Source organism: Pseudorasbora parva, chromosome 22 (assembly GCF_024679245.1).
Source record: "Pseudorasbora parva isolate DD20220531a chromosome 22, ASM2467924v1, whole genome shotgun sequence".
NCBI lineage: Eukaryota > Metazoa > Chordata > Actinopteri > Cypriniformes > Gobionidae > Pseudorasbora > Pseudorasbora parva.
In genome coordinates, this window is record NC_090193.1 from 24830210 (window position 1) to 24854357 (window position 24148).

The 24148-nt window shown below is 39.3% G+C and overlaps 1 protein-coding gene across 10 annotated transcripts in view; it reads right to left on the reverse strand.

Annotated features, from left to right (window-relative positions):
• The window catches only part of plekha6 (pleckstrin homology domain containing, family A member 6), a 99581-nt gene extending 78315 nt beyond the window's left edge, over nt 1–21266 (reverse strand). For 4 of the 10 annotated variants that reach the window (XM_067431679.1, XM_067431680.1, XM_067431678.1 and 1 more), the window contains exon 1: nt 20942–21262. In XM_067431679.1, coding sequence (XP_067287780.1) covers nt 20942–20976 — 35 coding nt within the window. In that variant the 5' untranslated portion in view covers nt 20977–21262. Of the gene's footprint in view, nt 1–296; nt 507–20941 lie in introns of those variants that run through there. The other 6 variants (XM_067431675.1, XM_067431676.1, XM_067431677.1 and 3 more) reach the window with 4 other exon arrangements.
• Between the last annotated feature and the right edge of the window lie 2882 nt (nt 21267–24148).

Consider the following 24148-nt stretch of genomic DNA (forward strand, 5'->3'; position numbering starts at 1 on the left):
GGTAATATGACCACTAATCAATGATTGAGTCGTTAGCAAACAAGGAATGATTTAGCAGCATCGCAACAGCGCATGCAAACAGAACCACACAGGAATCCAGTAAGGACACGAACGAGGTGCCGACGCACGCACCGGTAACACACGAACTTTACACAAATAAACCTCAGTATCTCGTAAAGATGGTCCACGAAAAAGCCAGCACTGCATTGCAGTCCTGCCTGACCTCTAGATCAGAGTTTCCCCTCACACTGCTGTCTGCCGCTATAAACTCTCTTCCAACCTCCTGCTTTACCTACCTCACTCGCCGGTCCGCGCGGAACTTCAGCATTTTCCCCCGGATCAATCATATAAGTCAGTGGGATGAGGCCAGGTGGAGAGAATAGCAGGTTTGTGATGCCGACAACAGCGAGCCTTTATTGCAGGAGCTGTAGGGTGTTGGATACAATAATTGCTGTCCTCTTTTCTCTCCTTGAGCATGTGTGCTGTTGCCAGCCAGCTTCACACACTCTCTCTCTCTCTCTCTCTCTCTCTCCCTCTCTCTCTCTCTCTCTCTCAACCTCTATATCTCATTCTGGCTCTCTTGCCTTCTAGATCTGCTCAGCTCAGCTTATTTGGTTACTGGTTTTGTCGGACTCTCTCTCTCTCTCCCTCACACACGTGGGGCCTCCTATCACAGATCAGATTGAAATGTAGATGCTACCCCCATGCCTACCCGAGAAGTCATGACCAGAATTCCCCTGGGACGCCCACGATAGCCTTGGATGTGGTGAAGGGGAGTGGCCGAGGCAAAAAATAAAAAGACGTTATCCACTCAGGTAGACGGCTTTGCATCTGCAGCCGCCCCCTGACGAGCCTTACCCAGAGACACTCGCATCACTCCCACACCACGATAATTATCACACTGAGACAAGCTCTACATTAAATGCATTAAGTCAGAGTCTGCCGTACTAAAATGTCACTTTGTCATATATATTCACATCAGATTAACTATAATCATGTCTACGACTATATACCCGGTGGGTAACTGTAGAAAATAGATTTAATTGGAAATTAGGCAAGTCTCACTATTACAAGACCCTTACCCCAAGTAACTTAAGATTGTATCTCAATGAATGACACTTTACTTTCCTACGTTATATTTTTCACATGATGGGTGATTAAAAAAGAAAAATCACACTGACTTACTGACTTGATAGTTCACCTAAAAATGAAAATTCTGTCATTATTTAATCACCCTCAAGTTGTTCCAAACCTGTATGAGTTTCTTTGTTCTGCTGAACACAAGAATATATTTTGAAGAATGTTTGTAACCAAGCAGAGAGCAACCATTGACTACCATAGTAGGAAAAAATTACTATGGCAGTCAGTGGTTGCTCTTTCTGAAACTCATACAGGTTTGGAACAACTTGAGGGTGAGTAAATGATGACGCAATTTTCATTTTTAGGTGAACTATCCCTTTAAGCCTATCTAGAAGCCAGAATAATCCCAACCTTTTTGCCTTGACCAAGTAAGCAATCATCTAACATCCACCCAGAACACCCTAGCAACCACCTTCAACCATCTAAACCTCCCTAGCGACCCCCAAGAACACGCTAGCAACCCCGTGTAAGCCCCTATAGCAGGATACCTCAGATCCGGTCCTCAAAAGCCACTGCCCTGCAGAGTTAAGCTCAAACCCTGATTAAACTCACCTACCTGTGATTTTCTAGTGATCCTGAAGACCTTGATTAGCTTTCCCAGGTGTGTTTGACCAGGGTTGAGGCTAAACTCTGCAGGGCATTGGCCTTCTGAGGCAAGATTTGAGGAAACCTGCCCTATAACAATCATCAACACCCTGGCAACCCAAAAACACCTTTGCCCAGTTGCATAAAACACCTTAAGTGAAATTTTCCCTTAAGATAACCCTTAGGTTTCCCTTAAACTTAAGGGTGTTGCAGAAAATAACTCTTAAGTGTCACTTAAGGGTTTCTTAAACTGAAACATCATAAACCCTTAGAATTGCCACCAAGTGTCTATTTTTCACTTAAGTAAGCCCTTAAAAACCATTAAGTGTTGCATAAAGCCCCTTAACTGTCATTTTCCTAAGTATAGTTTAAGGTTAGGAGAAACGTTACCTTACTTATTACCTACTTACAGACTTAATATTCTCTCTCTCTCTCTCTCTCTCTCTCTCTCTCTCTCTCTCTCTCTCTCATGTATGTATATCATTGATCCCCTATTTTGTCAATTTGCAATTTTGCTCAATAAAAACATAAAAATAATAAAAAGGAAAACATTACCTTTAGAGTTTACGAACATTAATGGGGAAAAATGAATGACTTTATGGATCCTGTTGAAGATATAGATGTGCCAAGGCAAATTTTAAGTGGAAGAGAATGTCAAAAATTGACATGTGGAAGAGAAAGTAAAAAAAACAAAACTTTGTTTTCCAAAGATGAACGAAAGTCTTATGGGTTTTGACCAACATGAGGGTGAATAAAATCTATTTTCATATTTGGTTTTCTCTTTTGTTTTCCTTATTCACGTTATGTTGTTTTCTGTTAAAACCATAGACTGTAAAAAAATATGGACGTAGTGTCCGTGACGTCACCCACAGGATTCCGATAAGCCGTTCTGAAGCGTAAAGTAGGGGCGAGCTGGGCGTTGCCATTTTGTGAGCGAGTCATCGCGTGTCACTCCCGGATAAAAGAAAATGGGCAAAAAGGCTGGATGTGGGCGGAGCTTATGTGACGCAATGACTATAGACGGCGGATAAATGGCTATCCACCTGTTACCACGCCCTTAATTATGCAGAAGTTTAAGGCTTTATATAACGTAAACGAATGAGTTATAAAAAAAATTCACCCCCCTCACAGTTGTCATGAAGATCAAAATAAGCCTTATAGGCCAAAACAACAATTTGTACCAGGCTGTAAACATGTTTTTTTCTGCTTTAAAGTTGAAAATTTTAACATGGGGCTCAATGAGATTCTGCTCCCTTCTGAAGCCTGCCTCTAGTGGCCAGTTAAGGAATTACAGTTTACATTACTTCCGTATTGGCTTCAAGAGAGATCGCGGGAGGTTGCCGCTTGGTTATAACATACCGCTATCTGTAGTAACATATAACGTGTCCATGGCAACAATAGAATTTTATAACAACAAAACCTGCATTGCTGTCGTGAAATACTTAACAGTTTCCCTTACCTAAGAGAACTGTTTAAGGGATTATATGCAACACCCTTAAGTTATTCCCTTAGTTAAGGGGAACTCATCCTTTAAGTCTCATACTTAAGGGAAAAACTTAAAGTGTTTTATGCAACTGGCTGGGCACTTATCATTACTCTAGAGGTCTAAGACTCACCAGACCACCCTAGAAACCCCATACAACCAACTAAATCTCCATAGCAGTCACGTAGCAACTGCAAAGAACACCGTAGCAACCCCTTGAAGACCCTAACAATCATCCAGAACACCCTAGCAACCGTCCAGCAACCCAAAAACAACTTAGCATCCCCCAAGAGAGTCAAACAGAACATCCAAGCAATCACTTCAAATACCATAGCAGCCACCTACCCCATGGTAACTACCTAGCAACCCCCTAGAACACAATACCAACCCCCTGGAAAACTAGCAACTACAGAGTAAACCCTAGCAATAACTCAGAACCCCCTTTCGACCACTACTCATCCATGTAGCAGCTTGCTAACATCCCCCTGGAGACCCTAGCAACCATCAAGAACATCCTAGCAACTACTTTGCAATGCCTTAGCAAGCAGTCACAACAGTCTAGCATATTTATATTTATATAGGCAAGCAATTTCATTCAGAAAATGTAAACATCGTGTTATATCTGTTTCAAAGTTATCTATTTCCCTGCTGAGTCTGTTTATTTATTAATTTTTGAATCCTTAGATATTACATAATCTTTTCACAGTCACTATCGCATAGTGTACATGTAAACTAGATCAATAAATGAATTCGATCCGCTGTACTGTACGTGTAAAAGAAGCCCGAGGCATCTACTGAGGTCAGTCTCTCGCTTTACCTCACGAGGTGTGTCAGAGCTGTCAAGTCCGCTGCAAACACATGGCGGTTGTGCCAGTTCTTTTATCAGTGGGCTTCCATTATAAGTGGTCTCACCAGATGGTCTCCGTGCCCCGTCTCTCGCTGTGTACAAATAGAAGGCGGCAGCTTACCTGCCTCTCTGAGGGGATTGTATATTGATACCTTCTCCTCACCCAATCTCCTTTTCTTGCGTTCTTTAAACCATGAGTTATGAATGTTTTAGTTTCATTCTTCTATTCTATTTAAACTAAGCCTCCAGACATCATGTTAATTATTTGCATTCCTGCTAATCCATATTGTGTTTTGAAAGACGTCAGCATTCGTTCTTCTGCCATTATCCCTCTTTAAACCTTGGATATAAAGAGCAAGCATTCATTTAACACTAAGACACAGAGCTGGTATGGAATGCACCATACAAGCCTGTAATGTGTCTGGTTTTTGCTGTACAGGATGAAACGTGGCATGCTGACTCTAAACAGCACATCCATTTGCTAACAATTTACCTGCTGCGTTTGTGCTGTAAAAAAAATGTCCTTCAGTGCTGTGCTTAGTATTGAGAGCTGCACACACAAATTAAGCGTCCTTGTGGTGGAAGAGTGAAGGTCAGCCAGAGAGCCAGTTTGTCATCTGTGCTTGCGGGACCCAAATGGACTGTATGGCACGGTCTCCACTAACAGCGCCCACTCAGAGATCATCTGGGAACACCGCAGACAATATGCGGTTATGTTTTTGTGCAGGGGTGGAATTATGATTAGTTAAGAATGATTATTTCAACTCATTTCCAGATAGGTGAGATGGAAATCATTTTGCGTGTATGTGTGTGTGTTCGTGTGCGTCTGTTTTTTTTTTTTTTTTTGTCAAATATGAGTCATAGCATAATAAAATACTGTGGGGTTAGAATATGGAATTGATAAAAAAAATGGAATTTAAAATCTAATTTAAAATACAAAAGAATAAAGAAGAATCATTAATACACTTAAAGGTGCAGTGTGTAGTATTTGTGAGTATCGGCCATTTTGCACCGTCATGTTTCTACAGTGGCCCTGAATGGAAAAACTTAGTACACTAGTAACTCTCTGCTGTCTCAGATGATGACATCTTTGTAACAGCCACCGTAGCTTCTCTCTGCTTCGAAAGGGAGTGATGCTGCTCAAATGTACACAGTGCACCTTTAAATACTGAATTTAAAATATTACAATTATTATTATTGAACTGAATAAAAAATATAATATTTAAAATACTCAAAATATGGGATTAAAAATATACAGTATATACAGTACATACAGGGGATAATGAATATAAAGTACATTTTTAATATTTAACATTTTATGCTATTTTTGTTATGTGTGGGTGTAGAGACAACGAAAGAGTATGTCCACAATGAAGAAAAAAAAAAATGTAGATTTATGAACTATGGAAACTAATTAACAAACAGGGAAACTAGGAACAGAGCGACAAATAAACTAAAACTGAACTTGATTTTATAAATTACATCTATTATCATTATTATATATGTTACAATTTCTAGGTCACTAATCAAATTTGTGACATTGATCATTGACAGTCTATGCTCTTGCTCTTGGATCTCAATCATGCAGATTTTATACTATTAAAGCAAACAATGGGCAAACAATGGGCAAACAATGGGCAAACAATGGGCAAACAATGGGCAACCCCCCCCCCCCCCCCCAAAAAAAACCCCTCTGAAATGAATGTGAATATCAACTTCTCACTCAAATTGTCCGACTAATAATATAATTTGCAATGAAAAACATTGCATCAAATAAAACCCATGCAAAATAGAAGACTCAGACTTCGGAAGCCACTGAATTGTCACATTTATTATTTATTATATTGTTGTGTGCTCGAGACGGTTAAAACACACCCGACTACGTGTTTGACAAGTTAACCATGAACAACGCTGCTAGTATTTCAAGATGTCAGGTCTACTGTGCTCCTGTAAAAGGAACCACCGTGTTCTGGCAATACTGGTCTTCAACACTCTGACAGGTTTTCAGGTTTCAGCTGAGAGCAAAATCCAGCATTAAACCTGACAGTTTCTCGCTCCCCTGCCATAAAAAGAGAACCGAGAAGCATGGCACAGCGGGCTTAAGCTTCACATCTCCCTGTCACAGCATCAGACAAGTCTGATAAAGCATAAAAAAGGAGTGGTGGGAACTGCCTGGAATCACACTGACTCGTGGACGTTCATTAAAACATAAAGGGAGGAACAATTACACTGCATACACTACATTGTTAAAAAGATGCTAATTAGACAGAGGACCGTGATGAATGGGACGTGCGCGTACGTGCCCGTGCATATAAGCGTGCGCGCGCTTGCATTCATTCTTTCTGTCATTGCTATGAGATGATGCAGTCGCAAGCCAAACCTCTGACCTCAGCACCGCCAAGATGGTGGCGGCGAGCAACATCACAATTGCCACATCACAGCGACCACATCCTCACCGCTTGCCAGAGGATGAGTGGGAAGAAAGAAAAGAGGGGGTTGGAGGAACGATAGGAGGAAAGGAGGGAGGGATGGGGGATGAATAATTACACTTGAGTGCTGCCGCCAATGAGCTTGCAGCGGCAGTATCGCACAGCGAACCACAAAGCGATGCGCAGAAACTTGATCACTGGCTGTTTTCTGAAGCTCACAACAGCAACATTTCCGCTGAGTCTATTTCAATGATAAAGATGGAGCGAATGACATCGTAACGTTGTCTGTAGAGAGAATATGTACGTACATAGAAACAGAATGACATCATAGACCAAATTGATAATGGATAATAAGGATAGGACGCTGCCAAACACTGATTTAAATCACTCATGGTCATTTCAAACTCTATTTGACTTCTTGGAGATAAGAAAGTGCAGACGTGGTGTTTCCGCAGTTTTCCTAGCAACAGCAATCCTGAGATTGCACACGCGTGTTCACACTCACATGCAATGATTCACCCTGCATTGAGGATGTCAGAGACAGAGCCAATAATGGAGGTACCACATACACTACATAATTATACACTACCTATATATTATATATATGTGCGTGTATGTGTGTGTGCGTTTGTGTGTGTGTGTGTGTGTGTGTGTGTGTGTTTGCTTGAGGAACATGTGGGACAGGATATAGGATGAACTAAGGTTGGCTAAAGTTTAAATTTAGCTATTTTATTTCTTATTTTGTTTTGTTTTCAAGTAATACATTTGTCAAGATGTCAAGATAATAAAAAGCAAGGCTAGTTGTTAAGATTTCATCACGTCACGTCACAGAAATGACAGCCATAGAAAATAATTGGGATTTGTTTTGTGTGTACAATCCACAAATCAGCCATGATGCAGAAACAAGGGTACATTTTTTATTACATTTTTTATTAAATTCGATGTTGTGTAAAATGTCATTCTCTGATGCAAAAAAACCCCACTTTAAATCAACATTAAAAAAAAGAAAAAAAAATCTAAACCTTGACAAAAAGTAGTCTTTGAGAATGTCTTAACATATATATATCAAAATCCGCAACTTAATACAAATAAGCGTTGGTGTCTAAAAACTAAGTTTTTAGAGAATTTAAAAGCTTTTATAGGAATCTGGTTACACCAAAGCAACACATATAGTTTTTCTGGTAACACTTACAATAAGGTTGTATTAGTTAATATTAATTAATACATTATTTAAAGGAACTATATGTAAGAAATGTATTTTCATTAATCATAAATGACCCTGATATGTCACTAGACATTAAGAAATCATGTTAATTTCAAATACTTATATCACTGACAACAGTAGTCCGGCCAGGATATTCTCATTTAAAAGTTGTTGTTGCAGCCCTCAACTGATGTTGATGTTGACATGTTATGTTCTGGCCTGAAGCTCCGCCCTCCACCTATCTACCAATCACGAAGTCAGTAGTGTTTGGGCATCTGGGTTGCCAGATCTGCTCTGGTTACCACAGCTGCAGCTACAAACGTTCCTGCTGGATCCTGCAGCCTATCTGGCAACCTCGACTCAGGGCGGAGGGGGAGAGGGGATAGTGATTGCAGTACCAGTTTTGGCCACAATCTTACATACACTTCCTTTAACATGAGCTAACCATGAACAACACCTCTCTTCAGCAGTTGTTAATCTTTGTTAATGTTTGTTAAAGCTACACTGTGTGATATTTTCCCCCATCTAGCGGTGAAACGGTATATGACCGTCAATTTTCTGTTCCTCTCAATTCCAATTTCGTTTAAACTCCTACGGTGACCGATTTAGTCCAAGATTAACATGGCAATCCCCCTCTTCACATTCGACACGGTGCCATCGAGAGTTAAAACGCGAAAGGCGAAGCTTGAATTTATGGGTAAGTCCCTCTTTGGCTAATGTAATTTCAAGATGGAGGACCAACATGGTGACCGGCATTCGAACCCCTCACCCGTATGTATTTTCAATGGTATATTATAAACTTACGAGAATACTTTATTACTTGAAAGAAGTAAATATACAATAATGAGCACATATATTTCCGAAAGAACTAAGTGTTTTTAGCTAAGAATAAACTAAAAAAGTTACACAGTGTAGCTTTAATAAAAAATATAGCTGATTTGTTAATGTTAGTTCACAGTGCATTAACTAATGTTAGGAAGATTTTAATAATGGATTAGTAAATGTTGAAATTAACATTAACAATGATAAATAAATGCTTTATAAGTGCAGTTGATTATTTGCTCATGTTAACTAATGTTAACTAATGAATAATTGTTGAATTGTGTTACCAATAAGGTAGGAGTTTGAAAGTGTTACCATTTTTATTTTTTACTTCTACCCGATGCCACTAATCTGCCTCCCAAAATTAGATTTTATTTATTAGGTATTGTCTCAATTCTAACATGAAATACTGCTTTAATTGAAAAGAAATAACTACAATATTAGAATCTTTACTTTTAAAAAATTGTACTGGCACCAAACTTTTGAACAGCATGAAGGTATTAATTTATGAATGTAAATTTGTTTTAAAAATCTTTCTGGTCTAACTGACATTTGTTATGGCATCCACTTCAAACATTATGCTTATGATAACTTCCGTTTAATCTATAATAAGTTAATTCACTACCGCCAAAAACGGCAGTTGAAACAAAATTCTAAAGATGACTGGGCGCTTGTTTCTTTGGTGCATAAGGTCTATAAGTGAGGATAATGTTTCAAACAAGAAAAAACAACTAATTCAAAACAGAATACAGCTCATATATGAGTTTCCTTTCAAGGTTAGGATATTAAAGCCTGGGGCTGTTGGGTACAAAAGAAAAAAAAAAGAAGTCTAATCAAGGTTTAAGAATATTTAGAGGTTTCCAAAAGAAAATGTTTTTTTTGTTTGTTTGTTTTTTCGGTGAACAAGTGTGGCTGATCCTAGAACAGCTCATAAATTTGCTCTCAGCGGGCTGTCCCCAGGGGGAGGCATCATGGTAAATGATACAGGGAGTTTCCCACTACTTCCCTTCATGTTCTTCAAAGCTAAGGTTACATTTTCGAACTGCCAAGAGCTGCCCAGGGTTCTCTGCCTTCAATGAATGTAATCTCATAGTAAAGAGAAGAAGAAAAGGACAGAGTGAGAGAAAGAGGGAGAGAGAAGGGAAAGTATAGCTGTAATAAAAAAAAAAGAGCAGAGGTGGGGAAATTTACCTGTGTCTAATTAATGATGGGGCTGCGGTGAGTATTGATTGTTAAGACTCACCCAAATGGATCAATGCACAGTGTGGAAAAGGGCTGCTGACAAAGCTTTCTCTCAGGACAATCCCATTGAGTATTGCACTCAGTGTGGCATGAGGCCGTCCACTAAACTGCTTTTCACAGAATGTAACGGCAGTTAATACATGACTTTAAAGGAATAGTTCACCTAAAAATCTGTCATTATTTACTCTCCATAATGTCGTGACAAGCACATATGCAGTTTGTTTTCTGTGGAACGTGAAAGTAAAACTTTCTGACTGATTCTGTGCAACTCTTTCCATACTGACCATACCAGTCAAATTCCACAAAAAATTGCTGAAAAATATGATTACAAACGTTGGTTTGTTTCTCACACAAACTATCACTTAAAGCTACACTATGTAACTTTTCCATCCGCTAGAGGGCGCCTATTCAAAAGAAAGGCGTAGCTTGATGATGTCAAGTTTGAGCTCAGAATCTTGGGACATGTGGTCTTCACCTCACAGCCGGTGGAAAAGAATCGCAGAAATCATGTTAATGGATGCAGTTATTAATGTTACTGTAGAATGAAGCAAAGCAGGACCGAGTGTTGAGGGAGCTGAGAAAGGTCGCTGGAGCGATTGTTGCCAAACACACGTCTCACGAGCAATGTGACTTTTATTATGATGGGACACAGTCGTCGGCAGTGTTGGGAGTAACGCATTACAAAAGTAATACATTATAGTAACTTATTACTTTTTGCTGTAACGCAGTAGTGTAAGGCATTACTAATCAATTTTCAGTAATATTTTACTCTGTACATTTTCAGTAACGCTTGCGCTACATTTGGTTTCAAATTGAAATGTAAAAGCGCCTATTAAAGGGGGTTTGTCTTTGTGTTGTGTATTTTATTAAGAATAATAGGCTAATTCTAAACCAAAACTCAAATCTGCTTTGCCGCACAGAGCGCGCATTTAACGAGCTGTCATTCACTGTGTGCGCGCACTGGCGCGTTTTCAGTTCATATGGAAGCTTAACTTTTATAGGAATTCATTGAAAGCACTCGCTTTGCATCTGCTCCCGTTATTAATGCCCAAGCGGCAGTGCGCATGTTCCTTTTGGTTAAATAGACTAGTGATTTAAAAGCCCAGATACCGGTGATGTCATCACACTTTGATTAACCGGTGGGAAAATGTCCCCACCGTCTCATCCCTACTGTACATTCGCGAAATGGATGCGCATTGCTTAGTTTATCAGAGACAAGGACAAGAACGTAGGCTAGTCAAATGCAAATGCAGTCAAATGCAACCTTTGTCTAAAACCGAAATAACTATCTCGCAACTATGTCGCAACAATAAGAAAAGAACAAAGTTATTGTCATAACTTAGAGTTTACACAGTTCTGTTGTGTCTATGAACAGAAGCTATTCCCAGATATTGCCAGATAATCACTTTACCTCTAAAATAATACATATAACATAGTTGGATCGTCATGATTTCTTGCATTGTCTTGAGCATTCACTTTTTTGCCAATTCTCTATTGTTAGCCTGGATAGCCCATGTCATTATTCTTCATCATATCGCCTTCTACTGGATGAAAAATGCTCTCTGCCTACATTTTAGAATGTTAAGAGCTACTTCTGTAGTTATTTGGTGAAAGTAACTCAAAAGTAATACAGGAGTAATGTAACGCATTACAATTCTGAGACAGTAATATTGTAATGTAAAGAATTACTTTTAAATAGCAGTAATAAGTAATCTATAATATATTACAGTTTGGAAGTAACTTGCACAACACTGGTCGCCGGCGCCATTTACGTTTTTTCCGGTCATGAGTATGAGGTAACGCAGCTCTATTTATCATAGATACATTTAAGTGTGTTTAAAATAATGTTATGACGTTACTCTGTGTGTTCGCTAAGCGGCTGCTGTGACACTTGTTGCACAGTGCTAAAAGTAAAGTGTTTCTGAATCAAACCAGAAACAGAGGGTAATACAGATATGAAGCAATTCACAGGCGACTTCTTCAGACATCCCAGTTCCTTGGCTAAAATAGCTAATTTCTCACAATTTACAAACAGTTGCATTTGGGATATTGTAAGAACTCCACTGAACAAAATGTATAACCATGACAGGATATATATTTTACTGCAAAAAATCCTACATAGTGCACCTTTAACACAAATCAAGAACATTTTTATGGTGCTTTATAGGTGGGGCTTTTTTGTTGTTTTTGTCATTTTGCCATATTCCATTAAAAATACTTGAATACAAAGTTTGGAATGACATGAGGCTAACTTAAAAAAAAAAAAAAAAAAAAGACCAGATATTTTAAACACTCATTTACACTCAGGTAGCCCCGTTGCAATGAAAAGGTTTTTCTGCAAGCTATAAAGAAATGAAATCTTAAAGCTATAAAATTTCCCATAAACTCATCCCTCAGGCTTTATCACCACTGTCTATTTTGTTTATTAGTTTAATTGTTAGTAGTTTCACAAAGCCTGCCACAGACTCAATAAATCATTGAATATTAAACGTGCACCCAAACGAGGGATAAATCACATAGGTCAATCTGGCTCCGGGCCACGAAAACCACAAAGCTTACATGACAATTTGGTCAAATGATTCACAGATCGGTTTTCCAGGACGGCACAAATAACCCTCTAGCCATCCAGCAGACGCTAAATCTGTCAGACACGCCCAGATGACATCACAGCGGTGGAGAGTGATTAGTGCCCACTCTCAGGTTTGCTGGCCGAAGCTCAAATCCATCTCCCCCTCTTCTTCGTACTCTCTCTCTCTCTCTCTCTCTCTCTCTCTCTCTCTCTCTCTCTCTCTCTGACACACAGACAGAAGGGTACTGTGCTCTCCCTGACCAAGTCAAACAATACCTTCCAGAACATTGCTGAGCTGTGCTTTCTTTCGTAACTGTGAGATTCGTTGCTCAACAGCGCTTACGATAGTACTGTAATTTCAGGAGGAACTGTGTATGTTTACATATGAAGAGACCTGGCAAACGCTCAGGCTCTACACTGATATATGCACATTTATGATTCCAATAAAACACGCCGCTTTATGATAACATTCATCATTATGTCATTTATGATTTTAGACAGGATGCTGTGCCACATTCAGGTGCTTCATTTCAACAAACAATAGGAGCTTAATTACAAAAGGAGGAGACACACAGGCTCACACACACACGCCTCAAAAAGGTCTGTGATTAAGGTTTTGATTGATAGAAGGAATAAAGTTGGCCTTTGCTGGCCTGACTGAAGCAGAAATCAGTCAACTGTTGATGGAGGTGCAGGTGCTACAGTAAAATCAGATCAAGGAGAGATATGGGTAATTTAATACCCCTGATGGCAAAAAAAATCAACTCCGCTTTTATAACTGCTATGAGAGAGTACTGTCATGTTTAGACCATAGGTTTTTCCATTTGTAACATACACTACCATTTAATGTGGGATCTATTCTGTTTATTAAAATTCTGTTAAATTAAAAACGGTAATATTGTGAAATATTATTAAAATTTAAAAACATTTTCTATTTTAATAATGTGGTTTATTCTTTTGATAGCAAAACATTTTTTTTAGCATCATTACTCAAGTCTTAGGTGTCACATGATCCTTCAAAAATAATTCTAATATGCTGATTTGGTGCTGAAAAGAGATGTATTGTTGCTATAAATGTTGAAAACATTTGTCCAAATTGTCTTTTTTTTCAGGATTCTTTGATGAATAGACAGTACATTTAAAATTGTATGTAATATTATCGACGTTTTTGCTGTTACATTGCTGAATAATAGCATACCTGAATATTTAAGCTAAAACTATGATGTTGAAGACAAAACATGGGTAAAACTTTTATATAAGAGTCTTAATCTTACTTCCATGTCTCATTGTCATCAATTTACAATAATCTGCTTAAAATAATTTACAGACTTATCCTATTAAATCATAGCATTATTGTTTGTAATTCAGCTAAACGTCAAGCACAAGCAGCATTTTAACACTTTAATGTTATTTATTTTTTAATTTCAAGAATTAATTTGTATAATCAGAATAAGGTATACTTTTGAGAGTAATATTCAATGGGCATTATACAAAAAAATTTAACTGCAGCATTATGATTCTTACTATTGTAAGAGCAACGTTTACAAAAAAAATGGGGGGGGGGGGGTGACAAGAATAGAAAATGAATAGCATAAGACTAGAGGAAATAGTATAGGACATTAGGGTTAAGCTAATGTGACAGATTTGTTTTGGTACAATGTTCTCATTAGTCCTCTCGTAACCTCTTGCGAGTTGCAGGATACTTCAACTTAGCCAGGGTCCATCAAGGACTTTTGTATACTCTTGAGACAAGAGATTAAGAATGAGGCAATATCCTTTCAGGAACACAAGGGAGTTAGCAAATCCCCAACCACAAGACATGGCTTAAGACTGAGACTGAGACTGGGGGTTAGGGCAAAGAATGTAAGTACACACACGCCACCACAACTTTATCTGAAGAATGTGTCCTTTGACCTGCATCTCAGACAGACAAACAATTCAGACAAATCCAGATTTCAATATCACAATTTTTCTATCTGCAAAACAACAGTGACACTACATGAGGAGTACGAAGTGAACATACAGAACTCAACAAACTAGTTAATACCAGGTTTAAATTAGATTTGTAAACCTTAAAACTACTGCCACAAAGGCAGGCGATCAATAAAAAAAACTATTCTGTTCAATCAAATAGTACTGTTGGAAAGTGTTTGGCTCCGGTTCCCCAAGGTGACAGCAATGTGGCTGAGTGCAGTTTTTAAAATGCAGTTGGGACCAAATCTAGTAAAGCAATGGTTTATTACATTTAGAAAATGTCCCTTTCCTTCCAAACTTTGATTGCAAGTAACCGCCCACTGTTGCTTTTAGAAAAACCCTTTTCATCTGTCGGTGTGATGCAGTTAGTCAATATAATAGATTAAACAATTTAAAGATGAAAATCATAGGCAAGAGAATTCAACAGCTAACATTAAAAACTGATGATTTATTAAGACATAATCCAGGTATTTTTTATTTAACTTAAATTTACTTATTATTATTTAAATCACATTATTATTTTTATTTTTCTTGACACTCTGTTCAAACTCTATTCAATTATTATAATAGATTGTGCCTGACCAAAACACACACAGATGAGGCATAACATTATAACAGGTGACGTGAATAACACTGATTATCTCATCATCACGGCATGGTAATGACGGTAGGTGGGATATATTAGGTAACAAGTGAACATTTTGTCCTCAAAGTTGATGTGTTAGAAGCAGGAAAAAACGGGCAAGCGTTAGGATTTGAGCGAATTTGACAAGGGCCAAATTGTGATGGCTAGACGACATCTCCAAAACTGCAGCTCTTGTGGGGTACTGGGGTCTGCAGTGGTCAGTATCTATCAAAAGTGGTCCATGGTAGGAACAGGTGTGATCTGGTGACAGGGTCATGGGTGGCCGAGGCTCATTGACGCACATGGGGAGTGAAGACTGGCCCATGTGGTCCGATCAAACAGACGAGCTTCTGCTCAAATTGTTTAAGAAGTTAATGCTGTTTCTGAAAGAAAGGTGTCAGAATACACAATGTGTCGCAGTTTGTTGCATATAGTTGCACCCAGTCAGGGTGGGTACCCATGCTGACCCCTGTCCACTGCCGAAAGCCCCAACAGAGGGCACGTGAGCATCAGAACTGGACCATGGAGCAATGGAAGAAGGTGGCCTGCTCTGATGAATCACATTTTCTCTTAGATCACATAGATTGCCCGGTGCGGGTGTGGGTGCATGTGCGTCACTCACCTGGGGAACACATGGCACCAGGATGCACTATGGAAAGAAGGCAAGCTGACAGAGGCAGTGTGATGCTTGGGCAATGTTCTGCTGGGAAACCTTGGGTCCTGCCATCCATGTGGATGTTACTTTGATACATGCCACCTACCATTGTAGCAGACCATGTACACCCTTCCATGGAAACGGTATTCCCTAGTGACTGTGGCCTCTTTCAGCAGGTTAATGCGCCCTGCCCCAAAGCAAACATGGTTCAGCAATGGTCTGAGGAGCACAACAACGAGTTTCATGTGTTGACTTGGCTTCCAAATTCCCCAGATCTCAATCCAATCGAGCATCTGTGGGATGTGTTGAACAATCAAGTCCAATCCATGGAAGCCCCACCTCGCAACTTACAGGATTTAAAGGATCTGCTGCTAACATCTTGGTGCCAGATACCACAACACACCTTCAGGGGTCAAGTGGAGTCCATGCCTCGACGGGTCAGGGCTGTATTGGCAGCAAAAGGGGGACCAACACAATATTAGGATGCTGATGTTATGCTTGGTCAGTGTACTATATTACAACACAAGTATGTTCATAAAGTTATAGTTTAAAAAGTACACAGAATGGCTGTAGAATGTGTTTTAAATACCATACACTTTGCATGATGCTGTGCCTGACAATATAGCATATTTAATAATAAAATAATCTCTCTGCTGATGAATACTAGAAGTGATAGTTATGCTTAATTTATTCAGATCCAAATTTGCACATGCTTTAATCCAAATCACATACACACTCAAGCTCTGTTTCCACTTTCCAGAGCTCTTAATGCTGTGGTGGGTTTTATATAAACACTACTCTAATAATTCACAGATAAGAGAAGGAAATGTGCTGTGGTATTTGCTTAAAAATGATTCAAATACACCCACGGCCTAGATAATCATTTGATATAATTTCCTCCTTGCGCTAACACAAAGCATTCTCACTCTAGAGCCGAGGCCAAATAGAAACGGCTGATAACGTGGACAATTAATTTCAATTTGCAGAAACGTTGTGGAAATAATTGCAATGCAGTTTAACAGCACCCAGTAACTGGAGTCAATACTAGAAATAATACAATTCCAGATTTACAAGGGTTTGTGAGAATTTGTTAGAAAAATCCCACTAAGCTTAATGAGTCATGTGAATGCACTCACACGACATCCCTAACAAAATATTTACCATGCTAGCTGCCAAAATCGTGAAATTACTACTGTTTACTACTATGGGACCATAACGCATTAAAATGGGATCTCCTGCAAACAGTGTAAGAAGCTTGAAGTGTATGAAAGCTGCAGTAATATTCTAAGAACAACTTTATCATTTTTTTTTAGCAGCGGTTCACGTGACACTAACATGAAACCAGACTTCATTCACCCCAACAGAAAGCATATTTACACTGTCTGAATCGTTCCCTATCCCCTGTATAGTGCACTATGTGCCATTCACAATGTAGAAAGTAGTAAGTGTGAACAAATGATAGATTTTAGCCGCAGTTTCAGCATCTATTTGGGGGTGGGACACCGTAGATTCTAGAGAGCATTTGATTGGACAGTACATCTGATGAGAAGCTGAAGTGCAGAGTGATGTCATCAAACTCAATGATCCATATTTGCCGAGTTTTGAATGCTTGTATCTTCTAAATGTGGATTTTGTCGTTGTTTTGGAGCACACTAGCGTATAGATAACAGTAAGACTAACATATTCATACTAAAAGTACAACTTCAATTTTATTTTCATGGGGATTTTAAAGTGCAATGAGTTGCAAAAACAGCACTAGATTCTATTTACAAACTAATGTTCAAAACTCCCTGGGTGATGACAGCTATTAAACTGAGCTAATACTGGAAACAAGTGCTAATTAAAAGTTTCCATTATCTAAGCATGAACAAATTAACACTTATAGATGTATTTTTGGCTTGAAAAAAACTTTTTTATTCAATCACTTACTCTGGATTAAGCTAAGTAATTAACATGCTCCCAGTGTATAGCACATATCAAGTGTTGAAAAAAAACAAGAATTTAATCAGCTTTAAGGGGGAGTCTATTGGGACATGTGAAATAAGATATGACAGAGTTGTAAGTGCTTCTTAGAGGAAACTTGCAATGAAAAGTTGTGCAAAATTGACTAGTTGGTGGATCGTCTTAATGACTAGTCAGCTAAGGAATACCTGTATTATTATTAGACTGGTTTCGGGTTCACCTTACCCTGAACAGAAAAAGCTTTTCAAAGGACTTTCACAAAAGATGCATCATTGCATTTAAAAATAGTGAACCGATTTTTTTTAAATTTGTTTTAAAGAAATAAAGTCTGAATATGTGGCAAGAGCAACATTTTAATTTAGGGTTCAATCCTCGCTATTAACTAGTTGCTTATTACTATGCATATTACTAGGATATTGGCTGTTTATTAGTACTTATAAAGCACATATGTATAATTAATTTGCATGACCTTATCCTACATCCCAATACCTAAACTTAAAAACTACAAAAACTACCTTACCAAGTATTAATAAGCAGTAAATGATGAGTTTGAGGCAAAAGTCGTTGTTAATGTGTGTTCCCCAATAATAAAGTGTCACCGAATGTGTCAGTCTGAATGTGCGTGGCTGCAGCGGTAATGTTTTAAAGGTGATACATAGTCAAGACAACAATCTTTTGGTATAAGAAATCTGCCTTTCATGCAGATTTGAGATCAGTATTGTCATAGAAGGGGCTTAGAAGAACTGGGTGAGAAAAACTGAAAAAAGTCAAACTACTCCGCAGGCAAGTGACATTGCAGCCTAGATCCCTCACAACCCAATGAGATTGGTCTTGAGCCATACAGTAGAAGTCCTATTTGCGCTTCTGTTCCCGTGTCAGGTCAGAGAAGAAATAGGCCAAGCTACAACAGATGCTACTCCTTGATAACCTATATAGTAAGACTGCAGTGAAACATAAGAGATGATGACACACTTGGACTCGACAAACATGCATTACTTTTGTTTCATGCGTGGTAAGGACGTGCATATCCACATTTCACGGGAGATATGTTGATAAGACTGCAATGCCTGTCATGCACCTGGTGAGTAATGGCATTCAGACACGTACGATACATTGAAATGATACGTTCCTGAAACTCCTGAAGCCTCAAGCAGCACTTCAAACCACCTGAATGTGTGCTCGTTTTTTCCACTTACAAATCCTTATTGAAGGATGAGACCTAGTCACTCCACACCAGATGGAGAGGGGCGTTCCCAGAACATTCCAAAGCGCAATGCCACCTCCAATGGGCAAAACACACTTCTTTCCTTCCATTCTGAGGGCTGAGGACAGAAAGCAGGCTAGCAGGCTGCAATATTTCAACAAATAGAATGACTTGTGCTAACAGTAGATCATTTCAAATAAACACAAATTCACGACAACACCTTTTAAGTCTTGTCGACCACTTGCTACAACTGGCTACCGGCGTAGTTGTCAAGGGATGGGTTCATCTCATGACATGATGGGAAAATTAGGCTTAGCAGATATAGCTACTCCAAATAAGTATAGCTCAGGGGTATCCGATGCTGCTGCTGGAGGGCTACTATCATGCAGAGTTTAGCTCTAATCTTAATCAAACATAGCCTAAAATCTAGACGCACCCTAGCGGCAGCAAATCTAATCTGCCCGCGAGTGTCGTCTAGCAACTCTCAATACCCTTCTGAGCTGTTATCGCCAAACTCTTGCCGGGCCAATCACATCGTGTATGTTCGGTGGGCGGGGCCATAATGACGACGGCCGAGTTGCGTTTGCGTGCTTCTAGTAAACACAGAAACTGGCGAACGGCGGTCTTTCGAATCAGCTTTGACGGTGACTCTGGAAGACTTGGAGTTAAGCTTTTCTCTGAGAAAAGAACAAAGAACGGCACTGAAGTCATCCTTAAAAAGGGAATATGTGTTCGGAGTTTTGCCGACCAGATACGGTGAATGTTTAATCTATCAACAAGCTCTGTTTCACCTTCTTTGCTCTGGTTGGTTCGCTATCCTATCGCGTGCAGAGGGAGTTTGAAACAAGCGTTTATCCAGCCCCTTGGATTGAGCCCTGTCAATGGTGAGTTTCCAGACCAAACATCTTGATGTGGGTCTGGCTTGTCAGGCTAAATCAAACACACTTGAGCCAGCTAATCAATGTCTTCGGGATTACTTGAGACTTCCAGGCAAGTGTGTTTTGGGTAGTTTGAAGCTAAACTTTGACCCTCAAGGAGCTGGATTGGACACTGTACTGATCTGGGGTGTTTCTTATATTCTGAACCAAAATGTCCTTCATGGCACACAGACTGTTCAGAAACATCAAGTATTTGCTTTATTTCTACACCACTAGAATTATTGTTCTATGCTGAAAGTTATTGTTCTTGCCTGACCGCACTTTCACGCTTTGAACTTTGCTGCAAGTTAACTGTGCTTAAGTGAGAGAAATTCTTCCAGTCAAAATACTCTGGCCTTCCGTGTGTTTCCCCAAGAGTAATCAAGACTTGGAGGTTCTCCTTCACGTCTGCAGGCAAACTCCCCCTTTACACAGATTTCCCATCTGGGAACAATGAAGAAAATCTCCATCCCCACTTTGTTCACTAATTCCTGCAACCAGACATTTTATTGAAGATATACCTTTAGCAAACATAGAGTTGAGTCTTTATTGATAATGTTTTACAAGCAGGTGAAGGGTTACGGATGGGAGGTGGCTCTTAAACCCGCTAACCTTCTTGACATAAAACTCTAGAAACCCATTTTGAGTGTACTAGCTGAGTTTTAAAAGCATGCTCGATGGTCCAAGCTGGTTATTAGTTGGTTAAGGCCGATTGACCAGCCACCATATTCCAAAAAACACTTTAAAACACCTTAAGTGGCATGATGGCTGATTAACTAGTTTGTCCAAGATGGTAAAAGGGAGTGTCCAGGCTATAATAATCTCAGGTGACCACAGTAAAAGAAAAGCTTTTTAAAAAGAAAGCTATTCAGGTGATTTCATGCTTGAGCTAGTATACACAAACAAAATATGCTGAGCAAATAAATCATTATGGTATGTGGCCCATTCAGAATCCAACTGGTTATCCAATAACATCAAGAGAGACTAATGCTAAGTTCACGCCTGGATGAAAAGTCTCTCAAGAAGTTTAAATGAACTTTACAGAAAATGCCGTGTACCAACAGGCTGTAAGATCTTTGTTGTGGTGCTATATTCCAGGCTCCTGGATCCCGCAGAAGCCCCACGCCCCCATCTATCGATCGATCCCCACACATACATAAACACATGGTCTCCTCTTGCTTCCTATCCAGACATAGTCCAAACAGCCCAGCACAAAGCACTACCTCTGCACCTAAACCTGCATTAACTAGAAAAAACAAAAAACAAAACTTTAGATGACCTACCTTTCTACACCTTCCTCCTGTGTGTCCTTTTTCATTCTTCTTTCAGTTCCTTAATCGGTATATTGTTCTCTACCGTTCCCTTTGCCTTCGCTTTTATCCTCTCCAACTTTCTCTCAGCTCTCACTTTGTCCTTCTCCACACTATACCTCTCTTTTTGTGTTGGCTGTTGAACCAGAGCCAGGGTCCAGGGCCCAGAAAGAGTGGAATTTAAACAAGAAAAGCAGAAACAATCGCTTCTTTGCGGGTAATATCTTTTCTTTCTCCTGCAGCTGAACTCGCGCTCACATATGGATTACATTCCCAGGGAGGCAGCCAGCTGGATTTAAGCACAGTGGCTTTCTCTCTTTTGCTCCCTCTCTCGCTCCCTCTCACACACTCCCCTACGGATCCCCCCACAGCAGAGCCCCTGTCCGCTCCCTCATTTCTGCGGTGCTGTTTCTACTCTAATCATTAACTATGATTGGAGCAGCAGTACGTCCTTTAACCCTTTCGGCGGCCTCCTGCCACTCATTCCTCATGGGTTACAAAAACAAAGACTGTTCTTACTCCTGAAATACTTTGTACCATCAACCAGGATGGTGGAAGTGAACATGAGGGCCACTGATTCAGTGCTAATGGGCTGCAGAATGTTACATAACATGGTGAAGTAGGGCAATTCATCTGAGGTTTGGATGGACTATCATGCTAGGGCTTCCCAGTAATCCGTTGTCATTGGTTTGTGGGAGCATAATCATGTCCTGTCCAAACACTTCATACTCACTGTCCACAAAAGGTTGAAGGAAACGAGCAGAAATACTTTAAAGTTCGCTAGTTTTGATGTTAAATAAGATTGCACCACTTTAGCAGTGCAGTGAAGGAATTATAAATATGCAATCTCACTACTATTTGTCTGAAACTAACACCACACTAAATGACTATTCAATTCATATCATCACAAATAATCATTTAAAAGCAGTGCTATTTGGCTATTGCAATTATTGTTGCACTGAACACAACTAATTTTCACAACAATATTTGCCTAGGGAAATTAACACAGCACTAAATGACAGTTAACAATTTTTAACACTATTTTATGGTGCAATTAATGTCACACTAAATGACACAAATGCAATGCTGTTTACCCAGTGAAATGTCACACTAAACAACGGTGAACAAAATTGTGTCTACAAGCAGTTTTTTTGCATATGCTATAGCCGCAAAGCATGGCAAATCATGGTACTCTACTGTTTCCTCTACAACCTAGTACTCAGAACCAGCATGCGCAAGTTGCGTTCAAGAATTTTTAGCCATGTTTATATCATTAACGGATTTCCATAATTCCTTTAACTGTATCCAGCCCTAGTTAAAAGGATTTTTCCACTAATGAAAATGAAAAAAACTGCCAATATCAACTAATTTCAACTCGTTCCAAGTCTGCATGATATTTTCTTCTGTGGAACAAAAAAGATGTTTAGCAGAATGTTATTTTCCATACAATGAAAGTGAATGAAAGATGAAAGAGCACCTAGTGCGACTTAAAAAAATTAAAGTCCAAATAATGTGCAGTATATTCCAAATTGCATTAACGTTTTGGCCATGTTTGGCCATTGCTACTGATTTGCATAAGAACATTGAAACAATGGAGACTGATCATAAAAAAAAAAAACAGCACTGTAAGTTTGTTCGTAGTAATTTCCCCCTAATTCAACTTTGGTTAATGAGTTTTTAGCCTCTATAATATCTTCCATCTCTGCTCTTTCTGCAAAGCGAGACAAGTTGTTGTCATGTGCATTGAGGTCTTTGTAGTCAGAGTAGAAGGTCAATGATAATGACAGAGAAAAATGTCTGTGCAATGACACCCCTAGGGATTATTCCTAATGTTAGGGCCCCGCACCTAATAATTATGATAATGCGTTGTATTCAAATATTTTTGGCCTGCGATGTTTAGTTATAATCCTACAGTGGCTATTTCATTCATTTGTAATTACTGGACCAGAATGGGCTGACTTGTGCGTAACAGGATGTAATGTTCTTGAGGATTGCGCCATAACTTCAAGCCATTACCAGCTACAGTTTATAAAATAATGAGGCTGTGTGGGATTTTGGCAACAAGTATTCTGGCCTTTCAAGAATTCCAAGGTCAAAGCCCAGTTTATTTACAACCGTTCAGATTGCTACATTAGTGTTACTATTTGATCAGACTTCTATTGGTTTATCAGCTGTGTACAAAAGAGTTCTACAAAGTTTCTCTTCATTCCCTGCTCCTCATATACTCAGCATTAGTAAAAAAGATCATTCAACCCAAAATGTCATCATTTACTCACCGCTTATGGACAGCTTTTATGGTGTTTATGGTTACTTGAAGCTTGACAGCCCCTGGTTACCATTCACTTTCATTATATGGAAGAGAGCATCATGAACATCCTGTCTATTATTTCTATGCTACAAGTTCTACAAAATCAATTGGATTTGGAATGACATAAGGCCAATTCACACCGCACAGACAAACGCCAACAAACAATTCTGAGTTTGTTGGATGACTGTGTTATCCCTGTCGGCGTCTGTTGCCATTGGTCTGAGTTTGTATTCACCCGAATGAACACATTCAATCTGTGTTTGTTGGGTCGTGGAATGTCTGAGCAGTGTGGTATGATTTTCCAAAAAATGACAACAAACTCTGATGTAATCTGGCCTGGACACGAACCATTGCCATGATGATGAGGCAATTCCCTTGCAAAGACTGTGTGTAGGTGTTGGGCGTGCTTAGTAAATTATTCTTGTAGTGAAAAAAGGGCAGGTTTCTGGATAAATCAGAAGAATGTTCTAGAAAAAGAGCAAGGAGATTTTCACGAGAGCACACTGGACAAAGTTTGAGCGTGTCAAACTCCCTCTGGATGCAAATGGACAGCGCTACAACCAACCAGTGAAGTGGAGATAACTAATAGATTAAACTTTCGCCATATCCGGTCAGCAAAACTCTGAACACATCTTCTCTTCTTGATGACTTTAGTGCCGTTCTTTGTTCTTTTCTCAAAGAAAAGCGTAACTCCAAGTCTTCCAGAATCACGACCAAAGCTGATTTGAAAGACCGCCGTTCGCCAGCATCTTTGTTTACAAGTAGCAACTCTGCCATCATTATGTTAAGCCCGCACACCGATTCTATGCATGATGTGATTGGCCGGACCAGAGTTTGGTTTATCCAGCTCAGAAGTTTACTAGAGTTGCTAG